The sequence below is a fragment of the Metopolophium dirhodum genome, chromosome 7 (assembly GCF_019925205.1).
Source record: "Metopolophium dirhodum isolate CAU chromosome 7, ASM1992520v1, whole genome shotgun sequence".
NCBI lineage: Eukaryota > Metazoa > Arthropoda > Insecta > Hemiptera > Aphididae > Metopolophium > Metopolophium dirhodum.
Window position 1 is genome coordinate 31,492,042 of NC_083566.1, and position 20,195 is coordinate 31,512,236.

Below are 20,195 nucleotides of genomic sequence, written 5' to 3' on the forward strand. Positions count from 1 at the left end.
AATATTTTCAACTGCTATTAGAACGATATATCAGGAGCCTTATATTAAATTTTCACGCTTTTTTACCAAACCAATAAAATTTTATTGATATTCATAGAAAAATCTGTCCGTAAACAGCTCGAAAACAGTCAAAACATTTTTAAAATTTTATGGTGTATAGAAAATGCTAATATAAACATTCAGTGAAATTTTCAAGTATCTACAGTAATTTGTTTTTTTTTCTCGAAAACAGGACCTCTAAAGTACCAACTAGATTCACTTTCATATCAGAAAAGTTACTGTTGAAGAAAATCCAAGCGCTTTTATTGTCCTAAAAGTGCATGACAGACACAAAAATAAAAAACACACATCATTGTAAAATCAATACATTCATCGCTTCGCTCAGAATCTAAAATAATATTGGTAGTTTGGTACGATAATCATAATAGACACCTCAGAAAAAAAAAAAACGTTACCATGGCAACAATTATAATTAGAATACTGATTAATTTTTTCTGTTTATTATTTATTTAATTTGAACAGAATTTGAATTACTAAATAACTAATTGCACTGTTTGTGAGGATAAGTAGTTGCCTTAGATTGATAAGACACATTCCATACAACTGAAAATAGAAGTGTTCGTGCAATCTTCGTAGTAAAAAAAACTTGATCTAAATAAAAATAAAATTAATTTAAATTTTAAATGATTCAAATATAGTTAATATAGTAATAAATATATACCTGACGTTTAATTCTAGGGTTTCTTTCGATTAGGGATCGTTGATGTAAGACAAAACTCATCCGATTTATCTGAAAATACAAAAATTAAAGTTATAAATAATTTGAGTATACTAAATAAACACAATGTTGACTAATTAAATTACCACGAATAGCTGATAATCGCACAAGATAAACATTATATAGATTATAGATATGTTTTTAGAAAGTTAATTATTATAAACAATTATTCGTTTTAGATTCTGAGCGAAGCGATGAATGTATTGATTTTACGATGATGTGTTTTTTTTTTAAAATTATTTGTTAAATTGTTTAATTTTTGTGTCCGTCACATGGATTGGGGCAGTAAAACTGCTTCGGTTTTCTTCAACAGTATTTTGTTCGATGGGAAAGTGAATTAAGTTGGTGCATTGCGGATGTCAAAATTTAAAATTCCCAATAGTTTTCAAAAGCGCCGGGAAAAACAACATACAAATTGAAAAACGGGAATTTTCACGCAAAAACGGTTTTTGACAAAATTGATTTTGATTTTTGGCGTAACTCTAAAGTAATTTTCAATTAACATTTATATTAGCATTTGCTATACACCATAAAATATTCAAAATATTTTGACTTTTTTTGAGCTGTTTACGGACAATTTTAATGTTTCAATTTTTTTAGTTTTTTTTTTCTATAAATATCAATTTAATTAAAAAAAAGCGTTAAAATTGAATACAAGGCTCTTGATATATTACTTAAATAGCTATTGAAAATTATTAAAAATACATAGGCAAACATTTTTTTATAATCATTTAAAGTTTGTGTTAACAACATTTATCAAATTAAAAATTAAAAAATTGATTTTGTATTTAAAAATGCATAAAACGTTTAACTTTTATTGCTAAGGATTGAAAACTTACAACAAGGTAACCTACTTACGTGGAATTATGTAACCAAAAAATCTTTAAAATATAAATCACGTTTTTTTTTATAGTTATTTTATCAAATTTGGAAGAAATTACATATTAAGTAAAATACATGACAAGTAAAATTTAGTGCATCTAACTGAAGAGTACCAAGGATTGTATGAACCGCATAAGCTTCATCTAAATGTTTTCTACCTACCAACAAAATATATTTTGAAAAAATAAGAAAATCAAATATAAAAAGGTGGGTAAGTGGATGTCGCTCTGCTGTACAGTAGGTGACAAGTGGGTCACTGTAATGAATGGTGTTAAATTTGAATTCAATGATATAATATCATTGTATAAGAAAAACGATTCTGAGCGAAAACGGTCAGTCAGCCTATGATATTACCAAGTATATTTGATGATATTATTGTGAATAAAGTAATTTATATATTGACTTATTTACGTGGAACCTTGTTTTAAATTTTCAATCCTTAGCTACAAAAGTTGAACATTTTATAAATTTTTAACCACAAAATAATTATTACAATTTAAATTTGATAAATTTTGTCAAAATTTGAACTTTAAATGCTTATAAATCAAAAACTGTGACTAAGGATTTTTAATTTTTTCATCTGCCTTTGAAACAATAACCTAGGAGGCTTCTATTAAATTTTCAAGCTTTTTTACTCAACAGATAAAATTGTATTGCGCTAAGAGACTGATACTGTTTTTTTAATTTTCATAATGTGTGATAGAAATGTAATTTGAATTTATTAGTGAAGATAATCAAAGTACAATGAGTTCAAAAAAATGAATATCTGGTGTATTGTTATTGTTCACAGTGCTCCATTCCTCTTTCAGTCATATACCAGTATAACACATCAACACAGAATTACAATTATTTAGTTATTTTTTTTTTGACTACCAAAATCTTTATTAGAAATAATTTACATGGGAAAACAACATTTGCCGGGTCAGCTAAAGTACATATAATTACCTCTTTTTCCGTGGCGTGACCAATCTTGTATAATGTTAGAACATTAGCTGAAATGATTAATAATCTCACGAGAGGAAATACAAACAAACTGTCATATTCTCTAGAAAATAATACTTGGCTGTATATTATAAAAATTGTTTCGGCGACATTTGTTGCAATAAAAACAACTATGGCCGGCAAACCATATATTGATTTATTGACATCGTTTAAGCATTCTACGACTTCCAAGTACATATCTCTGAATGAACTTAAGCACGATCTTCTTTTGGGAATTTGTTCATTTATCATGTACACTAGCCACTGTGTATATAATATTAGTGATATATATTCATAAAACACAACGACTTTGCAAGTATTTACAACCGTCACAATGATCTGAAAATATGTGATATACATTATACAGACGTATATAATATATATAGACGTCACAGCTGCTTATATTGTATATTTGTATCCATGATACAAATAAATTACAAAGCTATTTGTATTTGGTTAAATGTTGGAATGAATTGATCTATTGACCTATTATCAAACAAGAATCGCTTGGCGTGGTGCAGTGTCTGAAATTAATCACGTAACCTGAATGAGAGTAAGCAACGGCTGCTGCCACTAGTTCTGGGATGGGTGACCACCTGAGTTCGTATAATAGAGCGCAAAAACCTTGCTAACCAAACATGTGTTCCTAACCGACCGTACAAACCATCCCAACCATACTCTACTAACCTTACAACACCAATGGCCTATATGTTACCACCGATTAATTAATTTAAAAAAAAAAAGTGGGTTAGTGGATGTCGCTCAGCTGTACAGTAGATTACAAGTGGGTCACTGTAATGAATGGTGTTAAATTTGAATTCAATGATATAATATCATTATATAAGAAAAACGATTTTAGCGAAAACGGTCAGTCAGCCTATGTTATTACTAAGTATATTTGATGATCATTGTGAATAAAGTAATTTATATATAACCTGTTTACGTGGAACCTTGTTTTATATTTTCAATCTTTAACTATAAAATTTGAACATTTTGTAAATTTTTAACTACAAAATAATAATTAAATTTTAAATTTGATAAATGTTGTCAAAATTTGAACATTAAATGCTTCTAAAAAAAAATTGTTCCTATAATCCTATGTAATTTAAATATTTTTCAATTGCTATTTAAGCAATATTATCAGGAGCCTTATATTTTATGGTGTATAGAAAATGAAAATTTAAACATTCAGTAAAATTTTCATGTATCTACAGTTAATCATTTTTGAATAACAATAAAATAACAACACCCCTACATGAGAAATCAATTGAATATCCAATACTGTAAAAATATGAACTTCAAGCGCTCATAAAAATTTAATTTGATTTGCTTGTAGACATTTTCTTTTTTTGATAAAGGTATACAAACTTATAAATAATCTTGTATTTTATTTTCAAATCTTAGATTTAAAAAGAAAATTTTTTATTATTTCTCAACTCAAAATAATTTGCTAATTTTCGTGATTTTTCCGTATTTTGTCAAGATTTGAACTTTAAATGGTTATAAAAAAAACTATGACTAAGGATTTTTAATATTTTTTAAATGCCATTGTAACAATATAGTAGGAGCCTTGTATTAAATTGTCAAGCTTTTTTACCCAACAAATAAAGTTTTATTGACATTCATAGAAAAAAAGGTGGATAAGTGGATGTCACTCTGCTGTACAGTAGGTTATAAGTGGGTCACTGTAATGGATGGTGTTAAATTTGAATTCAATGATATAATATCATTATATAAGAAAAACGATTCTGAGCGAATACGGTCAGTCAGCCTATGATAGGAGCCTATGAAATAAGTATATTTGATGATATTATTGTGTATAAAGTAATTGATATAGATATATATAAAATTTAAATAAAAACACACATCATTGTAAAATCAATACACGAGCTTCGCTCAAAATCTAAAAGACTAATAAAATTGGAAACTGAAAATGTCTGTAAACAGTTCAAAACAAATCAAAATATTTTGAAAATGTTACGTGTATAGAAAATGTGAATATAAACAACTGGTAAAAATTTCATGTACATCTACGTTAATTTGTTTTAGAGTTACTAAATCAAAATCAATTTGATTAAAAACTGTTTTTCCGTAAAAATTCCCGTTTTTCCTTAATTTGTATGTTGTTTTTCCTGGCGCTTTTGAAAACTATTGGGAATTTTAAATTTGACATCCAGAATGCACCAACTTGATTCACTTTCCCATCGAACAAGATACTGTTGAAGAAAATCGAAGTAGTTTTACTGTCCCAAACCGAGATGACAGACAAAAGTAAAAATAAAAAAAAATAAAAACACACATCATAGTAAAAATCAATACATTCATCGCTCCGCTCAGAATCTAAATCAAGAATATTACTTATCTGTGTTTTAAAACTATTTATTGCGATGTTTAAATAACATTTTTTAGGCAAGCTTTTAGGTATTTCAATTAGCAGCTTATCATTACTCAATTATTAATTTAAATATTCTGTTAGTCCTCCACCGATAATATATTTAACTTTAAGCTTGATAATTGGCTAACTTTTTTCTTATAGCTATTCCAACATAAAATTTACAACATGGAAACAATAGAACCGGGTATGGCGTACTCTTAAAATATAAAGGAGTAGACTAGGATACCCGGAAAGAAACAATAGTTTAATTATCTACCTATATAATTTGTAAATACATAAAAAAAATAATAATAAAAACAAGTTTTAACTCATAAAATATTTATGAATGTTAATGTTACCAAATCTTGTATTATAAAATGTTGTTACCGTGACATTAGAGTGAATGGGTAGTTATTTACGTCATATATTTTCAATTCATCATTTATGTCTTATCAAACAAAACTATTGACAAAAAAAAATTAAAAATAGTAGCATTACCAATAGGTTGATTTTGTAGAGGGTATCCAAACCACCATAAATTATTATACATCGCAAGACATAAAACATCAGAGTCGTCTTGAAATTGCCCTGGTTAAATTTTATACTACCAATACCACAAATTAAAAAACCTTTGTTAAAATTATTTAACACTGATCTCACACTCATAATTAAATTTATTTACAAAGTAAATATAAAAAAAAGGTGAATATAGTTGTTAGTGTCTTTAGATTTATTTATTTATCAACTGATTTTAACTGAATTAAACCTATTGTTTCAATGTATTCGCGAATGCATTTTCATATTAGGTATGTGTAGCGTGTACACTGTACAGTGAATTAAAAATGATAATTACGAATAATCGTTGAAGTTAAAATCAAATATAATTTAGTTAAATGTATGATTTTAACACTCAATTAATATATTATTCAATGCAATTTGTATTCTTTAGTAGGTACTTATATTTGATTGTATTTGATGTAGGTTGTACACTTGTAGATACATAATGTTGACAACTTGGGTGTTATTGATAATTTATTAGTAGATACGTCAAATTATTTACTTATAAATACATTTATAATTTGTATGTTGAATTAATATTTTTCTTTTAAAAATATAATGAGTTAGCAGTTGATTAATACAATAACATTTGGAAAATTTATTTGGCCAATACCAAATTGTATACATTATCATGATCATAATAGGTACATAATCTGTACTTTGTTAATTATATAGAAACTAATTTCTCTGAGGATGTAATACTCATATTGACTTGGTTTAATCATTCTATTAATTCCTAATACATATCTCAGAATGTATACCTACTGAAGCGTATAACAAAACAATAAGTATTATAGATTTAGCAATGAAATGTTCTATTGTCATACAAATAGACACTGGACAAAAACTGGAGAGAATTGCCAGAACGATCCGCGATCCTGATACTCTCCGTGGTTTTCGTCCTGGCAACCCGACTCGGCCGGCGAGATTACCATGGTAACTGGATGAAAACTGGAGAGAATCGGCGGACCACACTGCAACACGCCGCGTATCTGATACTCTCCGCGGTTTTCATCCTGTCAACCCGACTCGGCCGTTGCCGCGCCGATATATAATATCTCTAAATAATATATCTTTAATCGTGATTTCCACTTAAGTGGCAGTTCTCTGTCATCGTTATCTAAATGATTATAGTAAACGAAACAAACATACAATACTGTAAGTCCTAAACGGCAAACCGATTGTGCGATAAAAGATAAAATACGAGACGTTTGCGTTAATGGACTAATTAATACTTCTTAAACAGTAATTTCAATAAACGGACAACTGTATTAACCAAACTGCAGTTTTTACACAAGTAAAATAACATCCCAAACTAAAAAAATTATCATGTATTTTCATTTTTATGAAGCTTGAGGACCATATTGATTTTAACACTTTTTCACGATAATTTATTACTCAGTTGTTGACGTTCATGTAGTTATTACGATTTACGATTCATTGTGTTACAGAATGTCTCGATTGGTCATTGCTTACACAACTTTTGATTTAGTATTCGATAATTGGACGGTTGCACTTAGCGAGATGTCTATAGTTACAATGGTGATGACATGTCACGTTTGTGTAAAATGCCCTTAGTCGGGTCATCTGCGAATTGTTTTTCTCTTTTTTTTTCAACTTTATTATATATATAACCGTAATTTGAGAACATTATTCAGTTATGTGATTCATCCGTCTTCAATTCCATACTAAAACTACGTGTTGGATGATCACGAATCCGGATAATTCGTAAACGTTGACCGAGTTTGACACTTGGTCTGCGGCAGAGAAATTATGTGAAATTATCTAATGACAAGTGTGTGGTTTACCCATTAAACAAGGAGCTTATATAATACCTCGGGATACATTTTGAACATCGTTTATTGAGAGTTCACATTTGTTGTGTACACATTTCAACATCTCATTTGTGCAGGTTAAATAAAAAAGAACAAATCTATTATTTTATTATTATATTTTGTTTAAATTACAATAAAAAATATTTTGCGTGACACTTTTTATTATATTAGGGAGCTGCATTTTAGTATTTCACTAGTAAATACGTTTTATATTTATTATTTGTCATAATATTATGAGATCATGTATATACGACAATTATAGGTATAGGCGGTACTTCTGAAGATTCATGTTTACAGTAAAAAATGTAAAAGTCACGCTTTGAAAGTAAAATTATTATTCTTTGATCATATTATATTCTACATTTTTACAACAATGATCATCTTAATGGTTTTTAAATATACTACAGATAATTAGAAGAACCTGAAGTAATTGTTTATACATGTCGCATCCATATATCACGTTTTTAATTATTCGTGAAATAATAAGAACCACGGTTTCTTCACTTACCTTTTTTTTTTAAAAGAATTTTACTATTAATAAGGTACTTAATAAAAAATGCACGAGTCCAGCTGTGACTATTCACAATAGGCTATTTCTAAACATATAAATTGAAAATAAAGATATGAACATATTAACTGAGCGGGAAAAATTTTAACTAGAACTATTAGCCTTTTGCCCTTTTATTTATAATGAATGTTATTTTATATATTTCATTTTTATATAACTGTAACGAATGTTATTTTTATATGATTATGGAAAATATATATTTTATTATTTTTTCGTTGTTTAAGAAATATACATTTAGTTTATGTCAATAAAAACCAATTAAGTTAAAAGTTAATCAAATCTAAATTAAAAAAACTATTAAGTTTATAAGTAAATACAATTTAACTTTAAGTTTTTAACTCGTTTATACCTAGCATATAAAATAATAATTTATGATATGGTAGGTTGTCATTCCTGATACTAAGAAATCACCGTATATGGATTGACCTTATTGTTTTAAAACTGATTAAAAAATATATAATTCACGAAATTGCTCAATATATACATATATATATATTTATATGAATATTAATAATTGATAATAATAATAATAGGACAGTTGTCAATTTCTTTAAAATCAACCATACAAAATATTTGTTGTGCGTAATCGTGTTGTGTTTTTTTTCAGGTAATAAGTGCGTAATCGTGTAATATATATTGTACATAGATAAAAATTCGGGTGCAGTTTACAAAAAATGGTAGTTCTATTTGGGCGCAGTTTACGTACGCCCACGCCTATATATAGCTTAGGTACCTACCTGGGTTTTATCACGGTTATTTTTTTTTTTTATTTTAACGGATAAACCGGCTTAATTGTACCTAGCTTTGTGAAATAATTCGCATGTACAACCTGCAACCAAAGGCAACAACCAAAGGCATTAATAAACAAAAAAAAGTTTCGATTTCCACCGTGAATCTTAAGATCCTCGTTTTACCACCTCTTTAAAAAGCGAATATCAGAAAATCCTTTCTTATTGCATATCTATATCATTAGAGGAACCGCTAAGCGGACCCCTACGTCATATAATAGCTATCTATATGCCAAATTTCAGCCAGATCCGTCCAGTGGTTGGCTAGGCTATGATGAATAACTCAGGACAAGTCATTTTATATATATAGATAAAAATAATAAAATATACTACGTAAAATTGTGGGTACCTATAACGAGTATCTATTTGTTATTTAAATAATTATCATATAATTACAGTGTTATAGGGTGTACTAATGAAATAAAACATAATATTTTATATAAAAAAATAACATTAACATAAATGTAAAAAGTATAAAGGTTAAGTATAAAGCCTTTTACATTTTGTTATTATTCAAATAATTAATTTACAAATATTCGGCGGATTGATAGCCGGCGGAATCCATATGACAATATGTAAAAAAGTTCAGCGGAGTTGATACACGGCGCAATCGATGGATTAGGATACAGGTAAAAAGGTCATTTCGGCGCAGTTGATATACGCCCACATACTGTGCGATTCCGTGAATTGGAGAAACCACGGTTCCATTTTGCGAAAGAATGCACACGTTGTCCATTTCACGCGAGAAAAAGACAATAACGTGATATGGATTCGACATAAGAATACAATCGTATAACCACTGAATATTCACTGGCTAGATTAATAATTACCAATATGTCAAAATGGACGAATTCAACGTTTTTTTTTTTTTTGCTTTTGCAGTCTCACGTCTTATGAATTATTATAAAAGCACAATGTGACTTTTAATTGCAACTTGAGAACAGTTGTAGGACAATCACTATAATTACAAATTACAACTATAAAATAGCTACACTGTGCTTTTTGTGCTTTGATAATACATAAATTACAAGTTACAAAAGTAACTGAGTTACATATCCTAATTACATTTAACTATTATATGCCCAACCCTGGGTACTGCAGAGTGGCTTATACCCGATTTATTTTAAAACTATTTTTATTTTAAATAATGAACATCTAATAAATATTTGTAGAGACATTTTAAGATATTACATGTATGTTAAGTGTCTGAGTGCGCGTACATTTTCCACCGTCCGAGGGTGGGCTTATCCTTTGCAACGTTATTTTAATAATATATGTGTAGTCCTTTGAGGATAAGATGCTGTGACCGTTGGCCGCGCAACAGTCACCGTTTCGAAGACGGCCGCGGCGGCTCCATGCACGCCTGTTGCTTCATCGGACGCAATCGCGCAACAGCCTGATCTGCGTGCGCACACTGTCCGCCTCGCAGGTACTCGGTGGCCGGCAACCGAGCCAGCACCATTTTGTCTTTTGGCGGCAGCGGCCGGTCATCCGTACGACAGCCGGACGTCCGGGGGCCGCGATGCCGCGCATCTGTCACCATGCCGATCGATTGCATGTAATCGAACAGCGACAGCGGTCCCTGCACCCCGCGGCCAGCCGTGGCCGACTGCCGTCCGCTGGCCGCAAAAGTAGTGGCCAAGTACAAGTAATACCGACCGTACGTGTGGTACACGGACCGCTGGCCACTGATCCCGTTGTGGTATTCGGTGTCCGGAGGCAGACCATACAGGTGTCTCACGTTCTTTGCAATGTACTGATACATACATAATATTATATTAGCATACATTTAGTATGGTCAGAGGATTTCCAGTTTTTCATGTTTGTCTACAAAGGTCACCGTGCAGCGCGAGTGATCTATAAATATGTTACACAACACTTGTCACTGGGAAAGCTATGACTAAAATTGTATTTTACATTTTTTTTTCATTACTCTTATTATAGGTACTGCATACGTAACACAGCTCCGCGTACTTATGTTATACTGCATTCGAACTCGATACGAGTGTGTAGCAAATTAACCTTAGTGTCCATCATAATATTATTTGTCAAGAGATTATCGTACGCATCAGAATTTTTTTTTTTTGTCTGTACTTTCTTTTTATGATTTAAGAACCAATTAAGAAAGGATTGTCTAAAATTCACATTTTAAAGAGGTCCTTAAACAAAGATTTTGAGATTCACGGTGGAAATCGAAATTATTTTTCGTAATAAATGTTGGTCATTGGTTACTTATGTAGATTAGGTAAAATCCGATGCGTCGTTCTTTATAACTTTTTAGAACATTTGCCAGACGGTGCCAGAAATAACTATTTTTAATAAATCTAGGTTATCTAATAAATAATTATAATTATAATATTAATAATGGTAATGACCATATTATAGGCAATCTACATCTATGTAATATAATAACTGGTTAAATGCATATTTATTGTCTGTTAAGTTCATATTATGTCGTAAGTGCATACATATTTTGATATTTTAAAGTGCCTACCTACAAGAAGTTCTCAGTTCTCTACAACTATACTCCATTCACGTTAAGAATAAGAACCTCGGCGGTGACCAATTTTCGTCGGCCGCGGTCAGGCAACACCCGTCTGTCAGCCTCACCAAGTCAGCAATCTGTACTTACACCTACCGTGTAATTAAGCAGCACCCCAGCACACAAATCGGTCGCCGAGGTTCCTTCTTAACGTGAACGTAGTATTATAATTATCAAATTATAGGCAGTGATTGTACTTTTTAAATATTAAAGTAGGTATATTATAGTTAAATCACGCGTTATTCGTCACACTGAATTTTATGAATACTAATTTAACGGTACTTAACGCGTAACACGTTATTAATTTAAAAATAAAAATTTAAAAGTACCAATAGATGGACAGTGCGTTAAATTGTATGATAGTTATAATTCATTTAATAGGTAGTTTGTATTTTGTTAGTTTATATAAATTATTAGGTCCGTGGCAGACGGCAGTGTATTAAATAATTATTAGGTTTTTTTATTTTCATGCAATACCTATTCTAAATTGTACTTATACTTTATTAGTTATTACGATAATATTATAAACATAAAATACTTATTAATCAATAATTATAAATTATAATGTTAGGTATTAACACTTAGTCGGACATTAAAGCGGCCGATTTTCAATGTGTATAATTATAAACTAAAAAAAAATGAACATTAATTATGAATACATTAAAACAAAGTAGATAACATGTCATTTATATTTTAAGAATTATTTCCTCAAGATGACCACCAGATTTTCTTAAGCACTCTTCTAAATTCTAATCTTCCTAGTCAGGGCTTACATTTGAAAAAAAAAATCCGTTTTATGTTATTTACAATTATTCAACTTTTGCGTTTATCGTTAAAAATAATAAGTAATAACTAATGTGGGTAGGTAATGGCCCAGTACGGAATATATTATAATACATTCTTAGATTGTTTACATGAAATAAATGTTTCTACGAAACCAATAGACCTTATAAACAGATTTTAAAATATTTCGTTATGCGTTATTTTTCGTTCAATGATATTCTATAAATTACGTTTTGCGTTATGTTTTGTTTAATGATATATAATATACTTTGTTAATCGTTATCGTTTTGTTTTGCGGTATTTAATTATTTTTGATTATCGCTTTCCGTTATAATTACGTTTACAAATTTCAATCGTTTTTTTTTGTCAAATCTAACGTTATTATAACGTTTGCAAGCCCTGTTCCCAGTATGTTTTCCACAACATGGCGTACCTATCACTTCCAAAGGTGTATTGGCCATTGCCAATCCCTTCGGATTTTAATTTTTATTTCTTCTACATCCATATTTACCAAATGACATGTTATTTTAAAACTAATAATATTAAATATACAGTAAACGTTCTTTCTTATCTTAAATAACTATCGAGAAACTGTTTTAAAAATCAGCCGTTTAAGTGCACCACGCCACCGCCATGCGGTATTTAATATTATTATACCTATAAAAGGCACCTCTATACATAAAACACAACATCTAATAGGATGAATGGGTAAATTGCGATTTTTTTGTAAAAAGAAAAAGCAGTTACTACTTCTGCAGCTATACTAATCAAAATTATATTTAAAATTTAAATATTGTTTTAATATTAAAATCAGTCACAATTCATGACTTAACATTAAATTTACATGACGTGATAGACGAAGAGATATCAACGTAGTTTTCATTATAAGATTTACTAGTACCTAGTATTTATATCGTTAAATATTTCTATAAAAATTATAATATGAATTTAGAAATCTGGAGGTTCGGTGCGTGTGAGCATTGCTCAATCAAACCCAACTTAAATTGCACATAAGTTATATTATATAAACTAATGTTTATTACGTTAGTAATTAGAACAAACGAATTGGCCGACCAACAAGTCAAAAAAAAAAACAGTATCTAATATCACAAAACTAAAATAGGTACAATACAAAAATAGAAATAAAAAAATATCTAACGTATTACGTAATCACTAGAAAAATCACTGATAACGCTGAAACAAAATTTTACGGGAAATTAAACAAAATATATAACCCTGACAACAATTTGAAACATCAAGAAAAAAATAATCGGGAAACCGAGAATCGGTCACACATGGCCTTCTCATACAGAATCAACCACCGACAGAATGGTCAGAATGCTCTTGGTGTGGAGTACTATCGGTGAAACGGGCATAAGGATGGAAATATGGAGTACAGGTCCAACAAAAAAGAGAGAAAAGAAATAAATTATAGTAAGAATGAGCAGGTTTATCTTCCAATTTGATTCTTTTTGGACAACAAGTTTCTTCCGCATCTCTTGTGCCACTAAGTATCCAAGATTTTACATATAGCTATTCGGAATACATCTATGAGTGGGACTAGTGAGGGTCCCGACACATTATAATAATAATACCTGATATCACCTTTTTCGATAAAAATAAAATTAGAAACACCCGTTTCTGGCACTTAAAAAAAACGTCATGGACCGGTTGCGCCTAAAACAAAATTTGTATTTTAGGGTCAGTATACCAATTGCGCTACTTATATTTTAGGTAAGTATACCAATTGAGCTGCATAAACTTTGGGTAGGTATGTTTATGTTAATTATATGTATATTATAACTAAAACTATTATTGACGTTCATTGTATATAACAACTGAAAAAATTGAAAAACAAATCGTTTTTATTAAATCTGAAAATAAGCTATTTATTTATATATTAAAAAGGTCATTTTAAGCGCAATTGGTAAACTCTCAAAACAAATGTAGGGTACGCTAAAATGTTGGAAAAGTTAGTAGAGGTACTCCGTCCCCCTGCTTCCCCCCAAGTCGAACACTGAGTCTATACCATTGCAGGTATATGGTATTTTAGTACATATTCAAGTACCACTTGCAGTGCCTGCTACCTATACTTTGGAATTATCGTTGCTGTTATTTCACACAATCACTTGTCAATAGCTGATAAATTATCATAAACACATGTAATGAAACGTCCATAAGAATAACGCTTTTAAATTTCACACAAATTACTTTTAAAAAGTAATTTTGTTACATCAATTTGTAATATTTAGCATTATGTAATTATCGAACACGGTAACATGGTAGGTACATTGGTGAAATAAAATAAAATATTAAATAGATGCTCCTAAGCATTACAAGATAACTATAAGAGTTCAAATGTTGACAAAATAGTAAATATACATCAAAATGTCGAAAAAGATCAAACTATTTTTCAGTTGGAAATTCATAAGAGTCTTATTTCCATAGCTAACACTAGACATTTTAATAGACAAAAATTAACCGGAAAGTTATGATATTTTTTTATGAGCTATTAAATTTAAAATTTTTACAATATTGGATTTTTGCCGGTAAATTAACAAATTTTCACATTATTTAAAAACTAATAACAATAGACACTTGAAATGTTCAGCAAATGTTTAAATGACCATTTTCCATACATGGTAATATTTTCAAACTTTTTTGACTTTTGAGCTATTTATAGCTATGAGAAATTTTCAAATATTTTGTGAAGTATTTTTCAGTTATAAATTTATAAAAGGTTTTCATTTTAAAGCTAACATAAGACATTTTAATAGAAGATTCCCAACAAGTAATTCTACCTCTATCAAAAAAAGATGTTCACTGGAATGTTATGGTATAGGTATTTATAGTCATGAGATGATTTCAATTTTTATAATTTTTTTTTTAGATTCTGAGCGGATCGATGAATGTATTGATTTTACAATGATTTGTGTTTAATATTAAATTTACTCAGAAGCGTTTCATCGCTGGATGATTTCCTTCATCATGTGCTTCTTGTGTTATTTTATGGTATGTATAATATGTTTATGTACAGATTGTGAATTTTCATAATAATAAAAAATAAAAAAAAACTATTACATTTGATTATTTATACAATTACCTAGGTAAACGCACTAGAATATTATCACACCCAATCAAAACTTTTCTTTACGATACTGTCAATTGGCAAATTGTATTAAAAATTCTTAAAATAGATATTATACGGAAAAGTTATTAGGTACATCAACTGTGACACAGCGTTATACGTACAATGTCATGTATTGTTAAGTATTAACGTAAACGCAAAAGTATTAATTTCATTATTTATGAACTATTTCCAAATTGTGTATATTTTGATATTATATTATTGTATTATCAATAATATTTAAAACATAAAATACGGTGTTGAGACTGGGGGCCCTATATAATTATAGGGCCCTATAATTTGGTATGGACGTGAGCCCACCGGAAAAATCCCGATTTCACAATAGATCTATCCGCTCCTGGTATTCCAAAAATATGTTAAATTGTTAATTTTTACTTTTTAGTATAATACTTTTTTTTTTTTTAATTGATCTTTAAGCCCGGCGACTATGGCCATTAGCTAATTGTGGGGTTTTTATGATTGTAGGTAGTAGGGTTTGTAACGGTAGGGTTTTTACACGTGTGTGTTGTGTTTGGCAGAATTTCTAATGGGGTACCCGTAGATTTCTAAAAAGGAGAAAAATTCCTACCGAAGCCGAGGATCGAACCAACGATGGTTAGAGTAATACTGTTATTTGTAATTACGAGTTGAGACAATAGGTGATATTTTCTATTTATTTGTATGTGGTTTTTAAAATTAATTTTAAAAAAAACGTTGCTCAATTATTTTTATACAGTTCAACGTATTTTGAATTGATAATTTTCCCAATATTTTTGTACAAATTTAAACAATTTTTCATCATTATTTTTTTTATTTTTTTAACTATTTTTTTTTTACAATGCTATTTATTTTTAAATTGTTATAACCGCAATCCAAACGCATATCTTTCATTTTACGCCCTAACGTGGTTTTTAGAAATGCACCCAAATGTGGTCACAATTTTCAGGTAAATGTTTGATAACATGCCATAAAAGTGTTAAGCCCATTATTATAATGTACCACTTTGATTTTTATTTACTATGCATCGCGTACGTATTTAAATGTCATTGTCACAACAGCCGTAAACCCCGTTCACGTCATGCAGTTGTTACTTGTCTACGAATAGAATATTATGTATTTAATATTTTACAATGAGAATGTAAAATACGCATTGTTACCAAAGCATTGTAATCGTTCTTATACAATGACGATGGAGATGGAAATTAAACGTTAAAGACGCATGTTTTGATGTAGTCGCCTTGTATTATTTTTACTTAGAATATTATGTATCTTATATTTTAATCTTCACATAAATAATCAAAATGCGTTACGTATATGAATCATAGTGAGCGTATTGTTGGCCATTTAATCGCACTACACATTATTGCAACATGACGCATTTTATTATTAGTAATTCGATTGTTTGAACGTAACTGATGAATCTTATAATATGTATTAAAGGATGGGTTTATAATATTATTGCATATTATTCAACATTTTGCTTATTTTTTATTGAAACATAAATACTACTATAGGTAGCCTACGAAAACTCGCCAAATAGACTTTGTGTAGCTTAACTTTAGTAAGTCAATATTGACTATTTCGTTAGAACATTAGAGAGTGTCAATAGTTTATTTACCTACTAGATAGTGTGTGTTTTTAAAAACTATTTTTTTTTTTTTTTGTTAGTGAATTTTAGATTCTGAATGTATTCATTTTAAAATGACGTGTGTGTGTGTTTTTTTTTGTAAACAATGTACTTATACCTAACAATGTACACGCGATAACTAGTCGAAATAATTCTTTGATTTTCCACTTTATTAGTATCTTTTATTTTAGAAAACAAAAAAAAGTTAGTACTTTAGTAGTTATTAGTGGTTTATAGTAGGTCAATTCGAAAATATTATCAAAAGTTTTAAAAAGCGTCAAGTAAAAAAAAATTAAGAAAAAATGGGGATTTTTACTCAAAATCAATTTTGTTTTTTTGATGTAACCGGAAATTAATAACCGTAGATACTCTGAATTTTCACCAGATGTTTGTATCACCATTTTCAATACACCATTAAATTTCAAAAATATGTTTACTTTTTTTGAGCTATTTATAGACAAAAGATAATTTTAAATATTATTATTTTTTTTAATTATTGACGATAAAAATTTGTCAGTCACTAAAAATTGCAAATTATTTTGAGTTGGAAATTCATAAAAAGTTTTTTATTTATATCTAAAATTTTACAAGATTTTTCATACATTTTCCTATCTTTATCAACAAAATAAAAGTTTCCCGGAAAGTCTAAAACTAATTTTTATGAGCGTCAGAAGTTTCTGAAGCATCTTAATATTGGATTTTCAGCAGTAAATTAACGAATTTTCTTAATTCAAAAACGAATAAATCGTACTCTCAATTTTCCCCAAATTTTTATTTTATCATTTTCATATACATGTTTTGAGTTATTTGTAGACATTTGAAATCATACTTTTTTTTAGTTTTTTTCTATAAATATTAATAAAATGTATATCGTTGGCTCATAGTGTAATCAAAAAATCTAAATCATGTATTAACCCAGTTTTTTTATTGCTATTTTAAGTTTAAATTTTGATAAATTTAGATATTTAAACAAAAAATCACAATTTCAGTTATTTTGTTGTAATTTAAAAATATTATTATAATATAGGCTCAGAGCCTCAGAATTGTTTTTTGTATCCAATGATATGATATCATTGAATTCAAATTTAACAACCATCACTGTAAACCCACTTATAACCTACTGCAGGCTACTGAACTGCAGCAGACCAGTATCCACTTTTTTAATCGAGAAAACATTCAATTTTGAATATTTAAACATCATAACTAGGTAGCTATACTATCAAATATGTTCTAACTCATGAGCTATGACTATCAAATATAAAAAAATAATATTACGTATACTTACAAATGCTACAATAGGATCAATTAACCCGGAACGGTTTAATAAACACTGATTTTTTTTATATTATTCTAATATTATTTTAAAACATCACTAAAAAAGTTTGCAGTTTTTGATTTTTTAGAAAAATTTGATTCAATAGAGAAGGTACGATAATTATAAATAGTAATTATTGTTTACGAGTAAGAGTATAGAAAGGTATCAGTCATATATAAGTATGTATGATATGGTGACCTACCTATATAATTATTTACTAGTAATTAGCTACTAGGTACCTATCGACATTCAACGTGACTTAAATTAAGTTAAATCGATAATTGTTGTGTTGTAGCTCATCTATCGTAATAATACACTAGTACAGTAATACTTAAGTATATTATTATAATATATATAGGACACACAATTTTAAAACTGTACGCCAAATTGTATGATTTAACCAAGAAGAAATTACAGAATATATTACAGAATATCAAATATTTATAAGCAGTTATAAGACATATGGTTTCGTTATAACTTTATGAGTTATAGAAAAGGTAGTTGGTACCTATAATAGTTGTATTATAGTTGTATAGACAATCTGGTTACTGAATTTGATGTCTTTTGTAGGATTAAAATATATTTTACAGATAATCTATATTCGTATTACAATGTACGTCTACCTATATATTTACATATTTATGAAATGGGTTCCCTGTAAATTATAATAGTCTTACCTTGATATGATCAAAGTCTGTAATATGCATAGAAGGCAGCGTTTGACAGTTAATGAAAATTAATTTTTTACCATCAATATTGTTCTCCTTGAATATTATCTGTAATTCAATCACAATGTTTAAAAGACAATTCCTGATTTTATTTTAAAAGTATAGGTAAGTATAATATTATGAATGTTCCTTGAATATGTGGGTAGGTAAGTATGTAGTGATAATAACAATAACAAAGATAAATACAATAGCCAAAGGCCAAAAGTTTTCTTAAAAAAAAATAAAAAAAAAATAATAATAAATAATAATGATGTTTTAGCAAAAAATACTTCGAATTTCAATAGTAGAGAGTGTCCTCCTACACAATACCGTGTAGGTACACAAACACATAAGAATACTCTCTTCATCGTAAAATCAATACCTAATGATAAGTGATAACTATTAATTATGAGCTAAAATCATGCGAATACTGTTATAACTATAATACTTTTGACTATTTGAACATTTCAGTGATTATAGTCATATACACTTTCTTTACCTAACATCGGACAAATCTGGCCAACGCCGATAGGTTATTTTTTTTTAAGTAAATTATTGAAGAAAATAAACCGTTGGCAAACAAATAGGTAATTAATAATTAGGTTTAATATTATAATAGGGAGAATCTTCGAAAAATCGCTGCCAGTGTTCTACACGAAAATCTAATAAATAAGTTCCAATTAACCGAGAAATTAAACAATCTGACGGTGCATCTCTATAGTGCCACATGCATCTAACGTTATCTATATAACATAAAAACATCATATCCAAACATTATAAATGTTTAACTAATGTTATTTAAGAGATGGTTTTGAATTTGTTTAACACGTTCTCGCAGCGTACTTACTACGTATTGAGGCAATCGTAACCCATATTGTACCCAATCCATAACATTTGATACCGACCACGACCAACTAATCGGCTCTTTTAGTTCGTTAACGGCATTTCCAGCTATTTCAAATAATGAATCAGGAAAATAAATACTCCTGCAATAATAACTGTTATATAAGATTCGTTCAATTATAGTTGGTAATCGATTTTTTGTTTTCAGATACTTATTATTATCCAGTATATATTATGTATAACTATTCTTTATGGCATGTCATTAAGATAAATATCACACAACAATACAATTATAAATTAAAATACATATCTAGTGGTATGCCAGAATTAAAAATGTAATTGTTCATTTTGTTATATAACTATGTTATAAGTATAATATATAACGTCTTATAGTAGGTACCTACTTACCTACGGTTATTCTCATAAGTATAATCGCCACATGCAATTACATTCTCTAGTTAAAATTGTTATTTATTACGAATAGACA

At 28.8% G+C, this 20,195-nt stretch overlaps 1 protein-coding gene across 1 annotated transcript; it reads right to left on the reverse strand.

Annotated features, from left to right (window-relative positions):
• Positions 1-501: 501 nt before the first annotated feature.
• On the reverse strand, positions 502-10,529 carry LOC132949171 (uncharacterized). Its single transcript, XM_061019942.1, has 5 exons — positions 10,093-10,529; positions 9,576-9,637; positions 2,606-3,036; positions 722-790; positions 502-651 (listed from the first exon to the last, which is right to left on the reverse strand). Exons 1-5 carry the CDS (start codon positions 10,527-10,529, stop codon positions 502-504), a joined length of 1,149 nt encoding a protein of 382 aa, XP_060875925.1.
• Positions 10,530-20,195: the final 9,666 nt, after the last annotated feature.